The sequence below is a fragment of the Haliotis cracherodii genome, unplaced genomic scaffold (assembly GCF_022045235.1).
Source record: "Haliotis cracherodii isolate W230 unplaced genomic scaffold, xgHalCrac1.p SCAF_3, whole genome shotgun sequence".
Lineage (NCBI taxonomy): Eukaryota > Metazoa > Mollusca > Gastropoda > Lepetellida > Haliotidae > Haliotis > Haliotis cracherodii.
The window spans coordinates 2,113,462-2,132,942 of NW_027266286.1; the positions used below are offsets into that span (position 1 = coordinate 2,113,462).

The following is a 19,481-nucleotide window of genomic DNA, read 5'->3' on the forward strand; positions in this document are numbered from 1 at the left end:
GTGGAAATATTAGGTATTGCACTCAAGTTCTGTTTAATATCATCAAATTCAGTAACCAAATTTAAAGTAACATTTTTTAAGGCCGGACGACTATATAACATATGACCTGGGTTTTCTGGCAGGGGAGAGACTGACACACTTTTTCGTTGTGATGGGATATAAGCCGCGAGTACGATGCCACTATTTATTATCTTAGTTAAATCATGTGCCTTACCAATCATCGCATACGGTGGGGTAATGACGATATTCAGTAGCCACTCGATGTTTGAGTCGACCATAGTCCATTTATTATCGTCTTTGCGAATGATATTGTACGAAGTGTTTTTAATGAGTCTACTAACATCGACATCGCTTAAATCTTCTAGATTACCCGTGAATGTAACTTCTTTCCGCTTGTATACATTATCGTGTAAGTGTAAAGCGTATAACTTACCATCGGTACCGGGTTTACCGAATCCTTCTGTGTCTCCGAGATCGGAAAGCGCAATTGTATTACATAGTCTGAGCGTTCCAGGGCCTGATGTATCAACCATTATTTATAATATGGAGTGTTACACTTAAGTATCCTATATGTACAGGTTGGTGTTTTACATCTAATACAGAAATTTTTGAGGTCTGAAATAATACCCCGCTTTAATTTTTTATATTGTAATGTTGAGAAAGAATCCGTTCTACCGCTATTATATTTTTCATTTTTCACTGTAATAGATCTGAGCAGAGTTGAAGGACTTTCTAGTTGAATATTATCCGTGGTGCTTATTTGATCAAGATGGATGCACAACTCTTTATAGGGAACTAAATCGGGTAATGCATATACAGTCACTGGTTTGTTGGCTGGTAATACTACTGGCTGTCCAAATCCAAGTGTAATTGCTAAGTTCTCGTCAATAATTATACCCGTTTCTCCAGTGTATATTTTCACTGTCCCATTCGACTCATTTTGTGTTAGACTAATTCCATTAGGCTTAAAAATGTCATCATTGGGTGAGCATACGCTGTAATACCCATCAGGTATAATAATGAATTTTTTAATACCTCTGTTTTCACCTGGTATAAACATCTTATTATTTCTTTTCACAGCATTTATATTGGTCCACAGCGGGTAATACGTTACGTCACAGATAGCGACTTCGAGCTGACCATCCAAGTTATCGATAGTACGAAGCAGTTGAATAGACTGACCATTTGTTATTCCCGGGAGTGTAACATACATATTAAATATACAATGATACTATATCATAACTTAAATATGAAATCGAGACACATTACTAATCTATCGATTATGGTAAATTCCTATGGTACTGATTCTTTCGTTTAATTCCCTGATATCTTTGAAAAGTACAGGGTCACGGCAACTAGCGATAAAATGGTGCACGATTGGTTTCACAATCCGATGCAATTTTGGCAGAATCAGTTAAACTTTGCCGTATGGTGTGCCACAATGGGATGTGGCGTATCTGTTAATGCCCCAGGATATATGCTAAATAAGTCTGTTTTATTATTTCACGTGTACTATCAGATTAGACGTATACTTAAAGAAATTAATGCTCCATTACCGCAGGATTGAGCGTGGAATTCCACAAATAATAATTATGATAGGTCCGCATATGAGCGTATTTGTCAGGAATTTAATGTTTCTACGAGTAAAGATAGGCGTATTAAAGGAGCAAACCATGGTCTAGGTGTTCCTTACACAGAGGAAAAAATAACCGTCAAAGAAGAAAGCGATTATGTACTTAAAGAACTTGATAAACTTCATGTTAATTTAAATAAGTTGTTGAGTACCAGCAAACTTTACACAAGAATATATGATCATTGGCATAAAAATAGTCATTGGTATAAAGGCTGGGAACTTTATAGTAACGATTGGAGAGGGGATATTATGAGTTTTAAGAGTGGGTCTATTTATATTGTTAAAAAATTTGTACAACTGAATGATAACGCTTGGAATGAATTTCTTAATGATAAAACGGAAAATAATTTTACTAACCCAGGATTTGTAAGATTTAATGAATAGATAAGAACTTATGTATGGGCAATTCTCGGAGCACAATCGTAAACACGAACGTCCATTATCGGTACTGGGACGGCGTTCGATGCGCAAAAACAGTTTGTCGCAAACGTAGAGGACGCCATTAATTCACCAGTTGACATACCATCGTCTATAAAGCGTTTTCAAGATGTATTACAGTACACTCAATCCAAAGTGGACTACGTTTATGTGCTGGGACTATACATGTCTCCGAGTAATATGGAACTTAAGATCAGTCAAGTGATAGGCTATAATAATAAAATTGTTATTGCTACCGATCAACAAAAACCAGGTATAAATTCAGATATTAACGTCAAATTAATAACGCAAACAATCACGGGCGAAAAGGGAATAGTCAAGCCGCAAACACCAACTATCGCTCAACCATCTACTGACGCACAAGTGCCACCGCATATTGCGTCTAAAAATCAACAACATATCGATGAAAAAACAGCGCTTGTAATAGGTGGAGTCACGGCTGGTTTACTCATGATTTGGTTAAATAGTTGTTAGCGAACTGATTTGGATAAATAGTTCTTAGCAGATACGTACAACAGCCCTGCAATTGCTACGATCAGTGCCCACAAGTTTTGACTAAGCCAAGTGGTGGTCTTAGCTAATAAATTCAATAGTCAGGAAACAACACTCCCTTTTATACCGAGAAGTGCAGCCGCGGCTTTCTCAGCGAGCTTTCCCAGTGCTGAACCTAATGCTTTTAAATGCTTTTTTATCCACTCTTTTATACCATCCGACGTAGGCAGTGATCCGCTACCACCTGTACCACCTGTGCCACCGGTTAACGTGAGAGTCAAAGTCGATATAATAAATCCCAACGCGGTTAAAATACTGGCAATTGTTATTCCCTGTTCTCTGAACAATGTTTTAATTTTATCGGCCAGTGAAGTGTCATCGTTGAGGACTCGATCGATAGTTTCTCGAATTTGACTGATTTGCGAACGAAGTGCCTCTCTATTAGTGGAAGCAGCCTCGAGGTGGTCGGATCTTTCGTCTTCTAAGTTACACAATCTTTCCGCTACGCGGCGTCTACTGAATTCATCGCCCGTCTGTTCAAGTTTTGTTTTCTCGTAAACTATATGCGTGTCGATTTCGGATATCTTGGCCATATTATTGGTGAGTTCTTCCCGCATTGTTCGCATTGCCTTGTCAAGACCTCGTAATTCCCTAATACTGAACTCCGAATATGGTGATACACTGACCGTGGAATTATCGTAGTAGGTACCGAAGATTTCTTCGAGTCCATCAGAGGCCACCTTCGAGGAAGCTTCCAAATTATCTGTGTTACTGAGTTCAGTACGCACAGTCCTAAGAACCTTAGTAGTCTTCGCGGAAAGTCGTGAGTAGTCTACAAAACCTAATTTATCACGAACAGTGCTGATACCGTGTTTACCGGCTATCGTAGACAAGGCTAGGGGCTTACGAGTACGAGAATGCATAAGGTCAATGTCCGGATCGCCACGCAGTCGCAATATTCCTTTACTATCTATCTCAAACTTTGGATAGTCACGACCAATAGGACTATCATCTTTAAAAGTATCGTAATAATCATCAACGGCTGGTTTCAATAGTTCATCATTTACGGTTGGGTTCAAAAGTTCATCGGTAAGATTCGTAAAGCTGGTTTCATCTGTATCTTCGATTGGATTCTGGTTATCAAAGTCATCAAAGGTATCTAGATCAAAATCAGTCATTTTTATATTAAACATAGGGTACATGTTTTCAATATAACAATGTCTTCGCAATACGGACACAAGTTAAACCCACAACGTAGACGTCGAGATCCATTAGGGGTCAAAGCAATTCGTCAGTCTGTTACTATAACTAATAACCCTAGTACCATCGATCAGAATCAAACGCTTCTGGTTTGCTTTCCTAATCTCTGCGCACACGATGTGTTAGTTCCGGGAACTGTCCGACTAGCATTTACGATTATTTTGACTTCTACTGACGTTAACAGGGAGCCCGTTCAGAACATAGGTCGTGCTATCGTTAAGAAAATCTCCATTAAAATTAGCGGTGATGAGATTTTGAGTATCGACGATAGCGATGTATACTATTGTTACATGGATCTCTGGAGAATGGATAAAGAGCGGGAAAACTTACAGTACCAAGGTATTTGTAATAAGAACACATTGAGACTGCGCGTAGGTGCTGAAAATGGTGATGATACCGTCGTAAAAGATAAGGCCGTTGCCGACGCATTAGGTAACCGATTCTATATTCCCCTAGACTTTGAATTACTAGATTCCCACATGCCCTTTTATCAAGCATCCCTAGGCAATAGGTTAGAATACGAACTAACTTTTAATGACTACGGTAGAGTAATCAGATCTGGTGAAGATGCTAGCTATTCCATTGACAATATCTCGCTGGAGTACAATATGATAACGGATCCCGAATTAGCCAGGCAAATTTGTAACCATTATACGGGAAGTTTAGCCATTTTGTAAGATCGCGTGCTGCGACATCGAAAGATCACGAGGGACAGAAAAGATATGATGTGGAATATCAATCTAAACGTTCCCACGAGGTCGTTGAAGGGTATTTTAATGTTGTTCGAGGACCCCTCCAATGCGTTTAAAAGAAATACCGAGAAGTTCTACAATCCCAAGATTACAAAAGTAGAATTGACTATCGAGGGCGTTCCTAATCAACTATATAGCCAAGGAATGCTAGCATAGCACCAGCGGGATGAGATTAAAAAACTCCCTTCTATAAAACGTTCCCCGGAAGTTAACGCGGTCGTGAAAGATCTGTCTCTCGGGAATGTATCGATGGGTGAATACCTCACCACGAAGTACGCGCTATGGCTAGATATGCGAACAACGGACGATGACCAACTACACGGCAGTGGGAGGAGAATAGAAAATGCTAGCGAGGCTGTCACCATACAGATAACGAAGCTCCAGGAACGGGAGTGATAATGGATGAGCAACTTAATATACAGAATGGACGATTCGTGCAAGCAATCTATTAATAATCTTTTACCTAAAGATCCGCACTGCGCTATCATATGCGGGCAAACGGACTGCGGAAAAACAGCTTTTATTCTAGATATTTTACAAAGTCATTATAGGGACGTTTTCGATCATATTATTATTCTGTGCCCGACTATAAGCGTTAATAAGACATACCTATCGAGAGATTGGGTAATGAATGACGATGGGGTACACAGTCGAACCAGGCGATCGTTTACAAGACTGTTTACGAGTATGTCACGAAAAGTACAAAGGAGAATCAACCCTTTTCGTAATAGACGACTGCAGCGCGAGTAAAGAACTCTCAAAAAAGAAAGATATGCTTTCATATTTAGCATTCTCCGGTCGGCATACTCAACATAGAGTTTGGGTACTTACTCAAAAATACAACTCTGTCCTGAAAGATCTCAGAGAGCAGACCAAATGGGTAGCACTCTTTCATTGCAAAGATCGAGATTCATTCGAGGAATGTTTACGCGAAAATGATGTTATTTATACCAAGCTCGAACGAGATAAAGTCAGAAAACTGTTAGCGGCAACGAAGCACTTTAAACTCGTATTAAAAACCGATCAACCAGCTGCTTATGCAATTGCTTAGCAAAATGTAGCAAAAATGTAGCAAATTGTAGAAAAAATGTAGCAAAATGTAGCAAAATTATAGCAAAATGTAGCGAATTGAACATTAGCGGTTAATGACATAAAATGTGGTTCGAAATCATTATTCTTTCGCAACAGTTCATTATTACTGGATGTATTGGATATGCCATATTATATTATGTTAGACTTAAATATCTCCTTAGGTATTACATTATGGAATGCGACGAACTCATCGAACAAATGCTCAAAGAATCTGAGCCTGATCAAAATGTAGATAAATCTTTAGATAAACATAGAGAAAGACTCGCGGCTTTGGTAGCCGGTGGAAAATGTTCCCAATATTTAGGAGAAAATTATACCATCGAAAAAATTGATAACATGACCGACGAAGAAATTAAAAAACTGTACGTGCGTTACGAGTCTAGACTGGGAGCTACCATGACTAAAACGATAGGGTCGGCTCTGTTACAACTATACACAGTCGTAGCTAGTACGTTTCTCCCTATCCCGGCAGAACATCGCATGTATTTATGCGAATCTCCCATTCATCGAACATGCTATAAGCTCAGTGAGCTGTGAGTTTTATCATAGATATGGAATGTTCTTAGCTCCGTTCACCACAGCTTTAATAACGGCTAGGTATTGTCAATTTAAACATACGTGCCCACTTAATAATATAAAGAACGAAGATCAAATAAATAATGGAGACTCAACAGGTGACACCACAACAGATTGTGAACGAGACTGCACAACAGATTGCGGAAACGCAACAACAAGTGGACGAGGAAACCCAGAGTTACTAAGAACCCCCCCAAAATAGCTGCAGGAAGAAAGGGAGGACTCGTGAGGAAAGCGAAATTAATAAATAATTCAAATATTAATCCGATTAAAACATGGGCACTAGGTATAGCCGCTGTATGGTTCTTTTATAAGACCGGAGAAGAGAAAACGTCACCCCCGATGCAACAAGTTCAATTAGAGGTTAGCCCCCCATATAATGCTATAAGAAGCATGACTACTCCAGTTACAGACGGTAAAATGTTGGTAAACGCAACGTATCATTCAGTGGTGGTCACCAGCTTGGCCATTGGCAATGCCCGTATAGCTAAAATGATTACTAAAGCCACACCTCCCAAGCTAGATTTTAATGGATTTGATATAGGTATAATGGTTCTTGATATTAGATTAGCAATGGTAACGAAGGATATGCTCATCAAACAAGGGCTTATCCCGGAAGACATAATGAAGTAATTAATTAAACATTTGAATATATTATATTCATATAAACATTTGAATATTTTATATTATTGAACATATGGCAACAATTGCGATGATGGTTGGTGGAGCTATTATCAATGCTCTAGCTTTTTGGGGGAGTAATTATTTATTTTCTAGTATGAGGGAATCAAACGCTAAAGAAGTTGAAGAGGAGCATAAACGATATAACAATGCTTTAGAACAACTCCAAGCAGCCCAGTCACAATATACGCGGCAGAGAATGAAGAGATTAGATTTTATTCATGAAGAACTGCGTAAGGAAGGACATTCAATTCAAACGTTTAAGGATGTCGAATCTGCCATGCACGAATACTTCATCGTTTATGGGAAAAAACTCGACCCACTACCGAGACCAACGAGTCAGTTTTATACAGATTCAGAGGAACAAAAGAACCGCGAGGTCACATTTGTGATTATGGGATTGACTGCTGTATTGATTTTCAGCTATACAATTACGCATAAGTCAGAGTGACAGCTGTGGCTACACATCAACCCATGACCTAGTTTAGAGCGATCTATAAATAGCGTTGGCTGACTGCCTCACCAGTGTAAACCATGAATAATTGCATATTTACACTCATGGGTAAGAAGACTCTATGTAACCGACGCTGTGTTGAAATTTACTGCGGCATACACAATTATTACATCAGGCGCTGAAACATAAACTATACGTGTTCTGTATGCGGGATAGGGGTCAAAGGTCGTTATTGTTTATGTAAGGAACACGGTGCTGATAGGGTCAGGAACCAGATTATTTATGCTAGGAAGAGAGATTACATCAATGAGAGGAATAGGTTGGGGAGAATACGTATTTAGATACCAATTAGATATTTGTCTCATTTTGCATATACCATTCAACCACAATGGTTTTTGTCAGAGAGTTGAAGGCTATGGCAAAGCAAAGTGGTCTACGTGGATATTCTCAAATGAGAAAAGCTGAATTGTTTACCTTACTCGGTTTGGAATACAACAAACCCCAGACTGTTAGAGAACTCAAAGTTCAAGCGAGAAACAGTGGGCTGAGAGGTTATTCTCGAATGAGAAGAGCTGAATTGATCGCTTTACTAGATAATAATCAACCTAATGATGATGATATTCAACATAATGATGATGTTGAGAATAAACAACAAGAATTAATATTTGTACCCATATCCGCCGGCGTTGGTAAATATCTAAGAGGTTGGAAGATGGATATTAATTCCAACGTGGATGTTAACGATATTAAGCCCATCATATCGAGTAAAATTAATGAGGAGTTAGATGATTTACATAGTATAAAACACCAGCTGACGATTAAAATGTTATTGAGTAAAAGTAACACAGACGATAGCACCGAATATACCGAACCATTTTTCCGTAGCAATCAAGAAGTTATAACCGAATCCGATAATATAAACGCATCATTAGATACATCAATTCAGAGGATACAGGAAACTTTAAAACGTTGGACTAATAGAGGTTCGGGTTGGGGTGTGGATAAAATCGATAGTTTATATTTAGATATAGCAAATTATATGCCATTCAAAGGTGGTTCTTATATAGATTTACCCCCGTATTATAAGTAGAAAAAAGCCATAATTAACGTAAAAAATAAATCCGATGACTGTTTAAGAATGATGATAAGATCTGCATTGTTCCCCGTAGACAAGCATCCGGATAGACCTTCTAGCTATCCCCCAAACGATGGACTCAACTTCGATGGTATAGACGAACCTACACCAATATCACAAATTGATAAGGTGGAAAAGCAAAATAATTTAGCTATGAATGTTTTCGGACATTCTAAAGGAAATGTTGTACACAGGATAAGCTCCGCTCCGGAACATATCCCCAGAATCAATTCATTTCTGATCGAAAAAGATGGTAAATATCATTATACGTGGATAAAGAGTTTAGACAGGCTATTATACGATCAAACTAAATATAAGGGAAAGAAATATTTCTGCGAAAGATGCCTACATGGGTACAGCAGACAAGATCTATTAGAAGCGCATAAAGAAGACTGTAGAGGTGTTGGCGGGAAAGTTCCTAGAATATCTACAAAATGAAGAGAGAATAATCAGGGAAAAATTATCGTGTAAGAAACCCATGTGTATGAGGAGGGATGATTGGAGGACCTATAAGAAGTCAATGAGTTGTCACGTTTGTAATAAACTCCTGGATGGGGATTCCGTAAGAGATCATTGCCACGTCACGGGTAATTATCGGGGAGCCGCGCATAACGAGTGTAACTTGAAACTAAAAATGAACTCTCAAACAATACCCATCACCGTTGTGTTTCATAACCTTAGGGGATACGATTCACATCTCATTATGCAAGCTATCTGAAAGACCGACGGCAGTTTAACGTGCATTCCTAATAATATAAAAAATATGTATCGTTCTCGTTGACTAAACCTATACATTATAGGGATAAGGATGGGAAATCTAGAATAAAGCAAAGTAATGGGCTTAGATTCATAGACTCCGTACAGTTTCTGTTATCTTCCCTGGACAATTTAGCTAATGCGAACAATCCCGATGACTTTGCGATAACAAATCAATATACCGATAAGATAACTCGTCATTTGTTGCTGAGAAAAGGTGTATATCCTTACGAATATATGGATGATTGGTCTAGATTCGAAGAAACTGAATTACCACCCCTCGAATCATTCTATAGTAACTTAACAGAATCTAAAATAACAGATGCTGATTATGAACACGCTCTGACGGTCTGGGATAAATTAGGTTGTAAGAATTTAGGCGATTATCACGATCTGTACTTAAAAACCGATGTACTGTTACTCGCCGATATATTCGAGATATTTAGAAAGACATGTATAAAACAATACGGCTTGGACCCGGCATGGTACTTTTCCAGTCCCGGAGTTTGATCAAAGCCCTTGGATGGAGCCCTATATAAGGCTGAACACAGATTTAAGAAAGATAGCTACCAGCGATTTCGAAAAGAATCTATATAAGCTCATGAATAACTCAGTATTTGGTAAAACTATGGAGAATCTAAGGAAGCGTGTTGATGTTAAATTAGTCAGATCTAATGAGGAAGAAAGACTCAGGAAACTTATAGCCAGTCCAGCTTTTAACAGAAGCAAGATATTCGATAACGACTTAGCCGCGTTGCATATGCAGAAGAGTAATATAAAATTCAACAGACCGGTGTACGTCGGTATGAGTATTCTCGACTTGTCAAAACACTTAATGTATGACTTTTATTACAACGAACTTAAGAAGCAAAACGGTGATAGATGCGAGGCGTTATATACTGACACAGATTCTTTGTTGATGGAAATACAAACCGAGGATGTGTATAAAGATATGGCAGAAAAAATAGATATGTACGACACGAGCGATTACCCAAAAGATAATCCACTGCACAGCGTAGTAAATAAAAAGGTGTTAGGTAAGATGAAGGATGAATGTGCTGGGACCCCTATAGCGGAGTATGTAGGATTAAGACCTAAGATGTATTCTATAAAAAAGTCCGATAATGGAGAGATAAGAAAAGCTAAGGGCGTTAAGAAGTATGTTGTAAAAAAGCATATCAAACACGAACAGTATAAAGAATCATTATTCAACGATAGAACATTCAAACACGAGATGAACTCTTTAAGAAGTTACAATCACAGGATATATGGATTAAGAATGAACAAGACATCATTATCCCCCTTAGATACAAAGAGATGGATTGATAATGATGGTGTAACTACCTATGCTTATGGTTATGGTGGTTATACCGTACCGTCGGGAACTATGAACAACTCTTCTCGTACAAATGCCCTACCCGGTCCATTTTGAAGATAATAAAGAATAGGCTCTCCTTCTTTCGTAACCAATCGACTAATGTTATAAGTCTTAAGGGACAATATGGGATCGGTTGCGCGACATAGGCCTCCTTCGAGTTCACCGGGCTGGTATAATTATCTTACCCCTTACTCTATCCGGAAGTTTTCGTTCTTTGCCTCTCCTCGGTGCTGAAGATTCGGAAGTCACGGATTTCATTTTAATAGCATCTGATGGTTTCTTCCCTATTAATCTCGTTACTTCATTATTCAGCGCTGATACAACGGCTGATAATCGTGTCACCCATTCGGTTGATCTCAATTGTTCCGATTTCATTTCGATCCCATACTGATAGCCAAACAAACGTTCCGCTAATGTCCTGTTAAATCTTTCGACGATAGCTTGACTGCGGTGGGCCTCTCTTTCACCACGCCTGATTTCGACATTGTGCTTTGTTAACAGTTTTGTTATCGATCCCATAAACTAGCGACCGGGATCTACTTGAAATAGCTTAGGCCATTTTAGTGGTCCGCGTTTATATATGCGACTCAGTGCATTAGCTACCTCTGTTGATTCTTTCGAGGTTAATGGCTCAGCCTATTTGTATCGACTAGCCACATCCACTACTGTTGAAGCATATTTATACGTTTTGCGTTTTACCTTATCGTGGGGAAGAAACAAGAGGTCAGCCTGATGAACTTCATTCGTTGTAAAAATATCAAACTTCTTCCTCGGTATATAACGCGGTGCCGGTAAATATATTTGCCACATCGCTTGTTTCTAACAACGCATGTCGGTCCGACGTTGATTAATGAACAATTTGCATACTCGTATATGCAAGGGGCCGACGTATGGTTCCTGTAGGAAGTGACAACTTGGAGACGATGGCTTGTGGTATATACAGTTTTACTTTATACATGTAGATATAAACATACAGAAGACACTATGTGCCAGGTCAGCACATGGTGGTAGTGGTTGGTGTCTAGGTGCCCCGGAGCACCCAGCCTAACCCTAGCTAGGCTAAGGGTAAGACCTTTCTTTTCTTCCTCTATCCTCTCTGGACCAAGGCTTATATAGCCAAGGTCACCTGACATTTAGTAAGTAATAAATATAAATGTAAACAGTAAATCATCAGTGACATACTTGCACATCCTGTTCAGGATGGCAGACAGTCGATGTACACAAAAATGGGGATTAACAAATAGGATTAGCATCTTATAAATAACAGCAATTAAATGTTTCAAGGCATATAGATGTCATGGCTCCAGGGTAATGAGCCTTTGCAATCAAATGTTCTTCAGACAATGGGTGTCGTAAATCAGTCACCATGACATTTCTTTAACCAATCCTTGGCCACATCTTCAGATACCTTAGCCACGGTGGCTAATTTTTTATTGCTCCTACACCTTTGCAATATCCTCGTGGGCTATAGTAAATTTTATTCATTATTAATTAATATTGATATTTCTTTTAAAACGACTTTCGTTGAATCACATCATCATTTTTATACTAATAGAAGCAATGATTGGCCCCAGGTATTGGTGAGCTAGAGCCAATTACTTTAATCTCATGACTATCATTGAATCGCATAATCATTTTGGCATAAAAAATGCCACCTGTAGTAGCAGTATAGGTATATGAATCCGGCTCGGGTGGAAGTGGTCCAGAACCCCTATTACCTATACTACTCGATTATATGCAGACCACCGTCTCATAGCTGGAATATTGCTGAGTGCGGCACAAAACAACAAACCAACCAACCAGAAAAGCCTGTGTTTTCTGCCTCTCCGTCGAAGTCTTCATCATCCAATGTTATTGTCCCTCTCTGCGGTGGTGCCTACAATACAGCTGAAGACAGAAGTGTCCCCTGGTTGTTCTAGAGCACTCGGACACCACGGTGTCTCTGCCATTCGAACTCTGCTGGGGAATCTTCATGTTCGGGCCACCCGTGAAGTGGGCAAGAGGATTGAGGGGGGGCGGATTTCAGCACTCTGAATCCTCCGTCCAGGAGATCCTTCCCACCACTAGAGTCTGGAGATATTACCCGACCCGGGGTCTCATCCAGTCTTGTTTCTACATTCAGTCCTTAATTCTATAGCCCTCAGTTACTTTGACCTCCTTGATTTTTTTGCCCCATTCGGTGTCGGGGTCTCAACGCGGCCGGCTCTATAGTCAATGCTCAGATGGCGTAGGCACTGTGATGCAGCCTCCGACGTCTTCAGCCTTGAAGGAGGTGAATTGGGGTTTAACGTCGCGTTCAAGATTGCTGCACATATATAGCGACGTGCATGTGCGTGCATGCGTTCGTGGCTGCTAGTACGAGTCCAGACTTATGCCGATTTGACAGAGGTAGCCCACTGAGATACCATGCCGCACTTTAACATGAATCCCCAACACAGAGACGGCCAGTCCTTGTTTTAAATCCTTTATACCGAGCGTCAGGCAGGGTAACTGATTTCAGCCATTTGACATGGACAATTAAATACTTCCTGCGAATGTTATATTTTATCTCTCTGTAATTGACTTAAAGTGGCTAGGAAAACTGATATTCACAACAAAATTGCAATCAGCTTTTTCACTTTACTTGACTTTTGAGAAAAAGCAAGAGAATAAGGCTAGATGAGAATAGTGAGGAAAGTACTTATTGTTATCGAAGACAATGATACAATTGTTAAATATAAATTATAAATTAAATAATGCATATATTACTTCAAATGCGACCTGGAGAACGTCTGTTACTAAACGGCTTTAGTTTGGGAGTAGAAGTGCAATGACTGCATAGGACGCCAGACCTCTCCCCCAGTGTACAACATGACTGGAGTGAGATAGTTCGACGTCTACGACAGGACCAGAACCAGCTGGCAAAGCAAGCTCCGTTGGGACAATCATTGGTCATCTTTTGCAACAATAACCCCCAGGCTGTGTTCTATCATCTTGTGTATTCAGCGGTACGCCGCTGCCTGTATCAACGCAAATAGTGGTCTTGCCCGATATTGTCACCTGGGTTCTGTCAGTGACATTTCATACAACATTTATCAGAGTTAGTGAGTGAGTGAGTGAGTTGGGTTTAATGCCTCTTTTAACAGTATTCCAGTCATATCACGGCGTGTCAGCTTAATGTCGGAGGAAAGCCCGAAGTGATGCAGGTCTCAGACGTTTACCACTTCGGTGAAACCCACGAGCACGGATATGGTGCTGACAAACCTAGAAACATAATTGGGGTGGACCGGGATTCAAACCCACATTCAGTGGTGTCTGGCGTGCCATATGTCTAGATGTTTTTGCGTCTCAAAGAAGTGATTCAAGTATTATGGGGAAGGTTTAGGTTTGGGAACATGAAGCGAATATAGATTCTGATTAAAACCGATCTTCAGTAATTCCAAATTTGCCACTGTATCCTGCAGAAAATATCTATCATCCGATACCTGAACACTCCTAATTGTGCCATATTAGAATTGAAACCACCTGTGTTATCATTACAGGTTTTGGACTTTGATTCGATTTTGTTTTGTTTAATTCGAAACCACACGCTGAACATATCTAATCTACGTGTGAAACCTTTACATTGAAAACACGAGGTTTATCTCCCAGTTCTACATCCCTGGAGTCCAGGACAGGTCAGATTGCAAGATTCAAAAATGTCATGGAAAAATAGTTTTCAAATTCATGATTAGGGTTATCCATGTTTGACAAATGTTCGCCTGCCTAACAACGACTAAAATACGTTTATCAGCGAATTGCATTTGAGTCAAGCATTAGGTGGGAAGGAGGAACTTTAGCGACGGACACACTATCCATTATCATTATCAAACAATACGTAATGTGATGAACAGGACAAATTGTTATTCGTGCGCATTAATTTACTTACCAGAGCAATAGGATACCATTAATACCAGTATTGTTCCAGACACCCTCACATCGCCCATGGCTGCACACGCGTGCTGTGACTTCAAAATATTTCCTCATATCGACTCTCGGGTGAACGAGTCACGTGACTTATTTCTTGTGACCTGTGATAGTTTGCCTGTTTGAAAATGGGTTTGTCTACAGAAATGTGTTTTTTCACAATTATTTTATTTCTCCTCATGTTTTTGCATCAATAACTTTTACACCTTGTATTTCTATAACACTACAGTACAACTAATATCTCTTTCACTTTAATTAACTATCTTTTGAACAGCAATATCTCTTTCACTTTAATTAACTATCTTTTGAACAGCCTCTGCTGATCACAAGATTGTGTCCATTAACAGTCGTGTGTGACCACTGGTAGTTGATGGGGCGCCGGCGAGATCTAGTATTGATTACCCAAATGGGGAAGATGTGAAGCCCTCTTTTTAGTGTCCCGTCGGGTATTCCTTGAACATTGGGTGGGTGGGTGGATGGGTGGGTGGGTGGGTGGGTGGGTGAGTGAGTGAGTGCCCCGACGGCATTGATCCTTACTCATGCTGTCAACCACTTGTTGCCATGCCAAGACGAACATGACGATAAATCTGGCATACTGCAGAATGTGACGTAAAACAACATTCACTCAGTCACTCGTTGTATGGGAAAACCAAGCAAGGAGACATTGATGAAATCACCAGAAACAAGGTGGTTTCTAGTGTATCTGGGGTGTCACAGAATATGAAACAACGGAAGTGGGTACAGTGATAGAGATTCACTTTTCTGGTGTTCCCAGCTGTGCTATTGCTGGAATATTGCTAAAGGCGGCGTTAAACCTTACTGACTCACTTTTACAAAATAGCCTTTCATCTGTGTCTCTCATACTATGCCGTTTATTTTAAGTTTCATACTTGATTGAAATGCATATTATTATATAGACATGGTAATGATTCAGTTTTTATTGCGGTGTCATGTAACGAGATATTTTAATATTCATGACTTGATGGCCAAGTTCGAGTCGCCTGATATGCGCAAATCAATGTTATGTTGTAAACGGACAAGTTTAAAGTGGTTTCGTATATTTTAGTCTAGTTATTTAGATACGTGCTATTTCTAAGGTAGCCTTAAATATGGTGCATGATGAATCCTCTTTGTACAATGAATAATGTCATGAGAATAAAGCTCCTTAAATCCGAAAACCGAAGATAATACTCAGATCACGCAGCCACGCAGAAAAATTATGAGGCAGTTTCAGTTTGAACATTGAGAGACGAGGAAATACTTTGATACAAGTAAATACTAAGAGAGTTAAATTTCTGTTATGTATATATACATGTGTAACCGGGGCTGTTCATAAATAACACGGGTTGTTGTATGTGAAGAGGATTTATTGATGGTCTGAACAAACGCCCTGAAACATATAATTAAAAAAATAAATATACACTTAAATATATATTTATATAATATATTATATCATATTCAGTCACATCGTCAAACCGATGACATCATAGAAATAGATAGAACTCATGTTTTTAACAAAATACATTGAAGTCGGTGAGTGAATATTGTGTAACGCCGCTTGTAGCAATATTCCAGCAATATCACGGCGGGGGACACATGAAATGGGCATCATACATTGTACCTATGTCGGGAATCGAACCCGGGTCTTCGGCGTGACGAGCGAACGCTTTAACCACTAGGCAACCCGACCGCCCCAAATAAACTGAAGAATGTGCTATAGGTCACAATAACTGCATATGCATTTCTATCCCTATACATGTGATGATATGCTAAATACAACTAATGATTACATCAATACACAAGAAAATACAAGCATACCCTGATGGTGAAACCGGGGCGCAAACTGAGTTCACCAAACACAAACTGACAAGACAATGATGCCTGCATCTAAATACAAAAACAAAGACAAACATACTCACTTAGGTAAAACTGGTAATCTTAGCACACACGCATTATGTCTTGCACAAAACATACACATGAACGAACCGCCTCCGTGTTCTAGTGGTAGAGCGTCCGCCCGGAGAGCGGAAGGTCCGGGGTTCGATCCCCGTCCGCGTCATACCTAAAGACTTTAAAAGATGGTACTTGTTGTTACCATGTCTGGCGCTCGGCATTAAAGGGTCTAAAACAAGGACTGGTCGGCTCGGAGTCAGTACAAGCAGCCACACAAACACACACACACACACACACGTACATGCACGTCGCTATATAAGTGCAATAATCTTGAACGCGACGTTAAACCCCATTTCACCTCACCTCACCTTCACATGAACGCTTTTGTGAGTGTGTGAGTGAGTTGGGTTTAACGCCGCTTTTAACAGTATTCCAGTTATATCACGGCGTGTCAGCTTAATGCGGGGGGAAAGCCCGAAGTGATGCAGGTCTCAGACGTTTACCACTTCGGTAAAACCCACGAGCACGGGTATGGTGCTGACAAACCTAGAAACATAATTGAGGCGAACCGGAATTTGAACCCACAATCATAGGTTTCTGTCGTGCCCAAGGGATGCAACTCTGCTCAGTGAATCGCGGCGCCTTAGACGACTGGGCCACCCGTGCCCCCTATGAATGCTTTACATTATACATAAATAACATAGCTATAAGTAAACACATACATGATAAATACATACGCTCTCGCTCACCACTAGACCACGGAGGCGGTCACTCTCACAAAGACTCTCATAATGCAGGCATCATCACATGTTCGTATGTGACAAGTATTTTACTGCCCACCACTAGACTCCTGCTGACTATACGAGCTTTAAATCCCCATTCTATAACAGTGAAACCCTGCTGTTATATATGATTTGAGTGTTCACTGCGACTGGCTTGTCAGATAACAATTGTATTAAGGATAACGATGATGAAAGGAATGAATTATTCAGATTATGTGGAATCAGAAACAACATCCAGGCTCGACAGCTTGCAATTACAGAGGTTCAAGACTGGTTTTGCATGACAACGGCCTATTGATATAATATGTCACACCAGGCTACTCCTTTGTGCCCAACACGACGTTAGATCGAGGGCTGTCTGTGTCACCCCTCCGTACCGCAGGACGGCGATAGAGCGCTGTGCTCAGTTTTTGGAGGGGGTGCAATTAGAATCTTCGGAGCACTGTGAACAGTTTCAGGGGAGGATTCAACTTGAATCTTTGCAGCATTGTTGTCGGTTTCAGCGGAGGATTCAAGTTGAATCGTCATAGTGTTGTCGTATGTTTCAGGGGAGGATTCAAGTTGACTCTTCATAGCGTTAACGTTGTTGTCGGTTTCAGCGGAGGATTCAAGTTGACTCTTCATAGCGTTGTGTTCGGTTTCAGATGGGGATTCAAGTTGAATCGTCATGGCGTTGTGGTTGGTTTTAGGGGAGGATTCAACACTTGAATCAGTGGGATTCAGGGGACGTTGGCCCCCGGCTGTGGGTTGATGAGAGGAGGACACACCCAGAACCTGGTGGGGTACGGCGTAGATAGGATCCTCGTAGTCGTTGTGTTCCGGTGCATCGTGGGCCGGTTGTGGAGCAGCAGTCGGTTTGAGTTCAGCAGTCGTTTTGAGTTGGCGCTGCTTCCTGTACACAATAATAACTAATGTACTAGTACGCTGTAATAACTGTTTTATGTCATAATGGCTAAGGAAGGAATAACTGGGCGCAATACGGTAATGTTCATAGATTGGCATATACAACTGATTTTTTTAGAAAGGGCTCTTAATGAAACGCCAATATATGATATCAGTTAAAAAAGGGTTGGGATTTGTCATGTTACGCATTATCCGTGCCTCAGAATACGTTCATTGCGTGACACAATTCCTATCATGATCACTCATATGACATTCCCCGCTCCATGGGGAGCATACAGCTCGATTTGCCTTTACCATCACATCCAGTTGGGTATCCTGCTTATTTTGGGTATCCTGCTTATTTTGGGTATCCTGCTTATTTTGGGTATCCTGCTTATTTTGGGTATCCAAGCTTATTTCGAAAGTCATTTAGGAGACATCACATGTAACATGTGTTTCAGTGTCAGGCAGGACAAGAGGCCTAGAACATCTCAGGAGTCACCCATCCACAACTCTCCGAAGCCGGCGTTGCTTGACTCTTAACGGGGAAGTTAACAGCAAGAAACTTTAATCATCTTTGGGAATGTAACCAAAACATATTGGAGAGAGTTAAAAGGTGAAGTCTTTTGTTTGGTTCCTTTGTTTGTTGTTTGTTGTTTAACGCCGAACTCAGCAATATTCCAGCTATATGACGGCGGTCTGTAAATAAACGAGTCTGGACCAGACAATCCATCGACTGACATGAGCCTCGATCTGCACAATTGGGATACGATGACATGCATTGGTGATAATATTTAAATAAATGGCAGTTTAAATGCTTCTGCTCGCAGATTCAGCTGTTTGTGGCGAGGTGCAGTTAGGTGATCTAAAAGAGGAAAGCATAAACGTTTGTTACAATAACCAACACAAAAGCATCCAGTGCTCCAGGAATGAGAAACTCCTGGTGCTGAAGATACTACAACGGGCAACAGTAGATGCGGACTGTAAAGACTCCAGTACGGAGTACAGTTGTTGTCGCGCTAAGCTCGGCGACAAACTGTATGACATGGAGGATGTTCTCTCAACCAGACAGATGCTGGTGCCAAGAGGACCTACCAGGCAGCCATCACGGAGGTTCTTGAGGAGTGAAGTCAGAAGAGGTACTGTATCCTGGAGAGTGACCTGGGATCGTCAATCCAGGCCCTCAAGGATCTTACAGTGGGCGACGCAGGGGCACGACCACCACATCTGATGGTCATTTATAAGTGCATCAAAGGTAAAATGAGTGAATTGGGTGGTTGAGTGAGTGAGTTTGGTAACGCTACTTTGGACAGTATTTCAGTTCATGCAGAC

General features: G+C 40.4%; 1 protein-coding gene across 1 annotated transcript in view; it reads right to left on the reverse strand.

The window, feature by feature from the left end:
• The window catches only part of LOC139474126 (uncharacterized), a 32,218-nt gene extending 12,963 nt beyond the window's left edge, over positions 1–19,255 (reverse strand). Inside the window, exons 1-2 of the mRNA XM_071257002.1 lie at positions 19,245–19,255; positions 17,645–18,159 (exon numbers count right to left, since the gene is read on the reverse strand). Of these exons, the coding sequence (XP_071113103.1) occupies positions 17,645–18,159; positions 19,245–19,255 (526 nt within the window). The remainder of the gene's footprint in view (positions 1–17,644; positions 18,160–19,244) is intronic.
• Between the last annotated feature and the right edge of the window lie 226 nt (positions 19,256–19,481).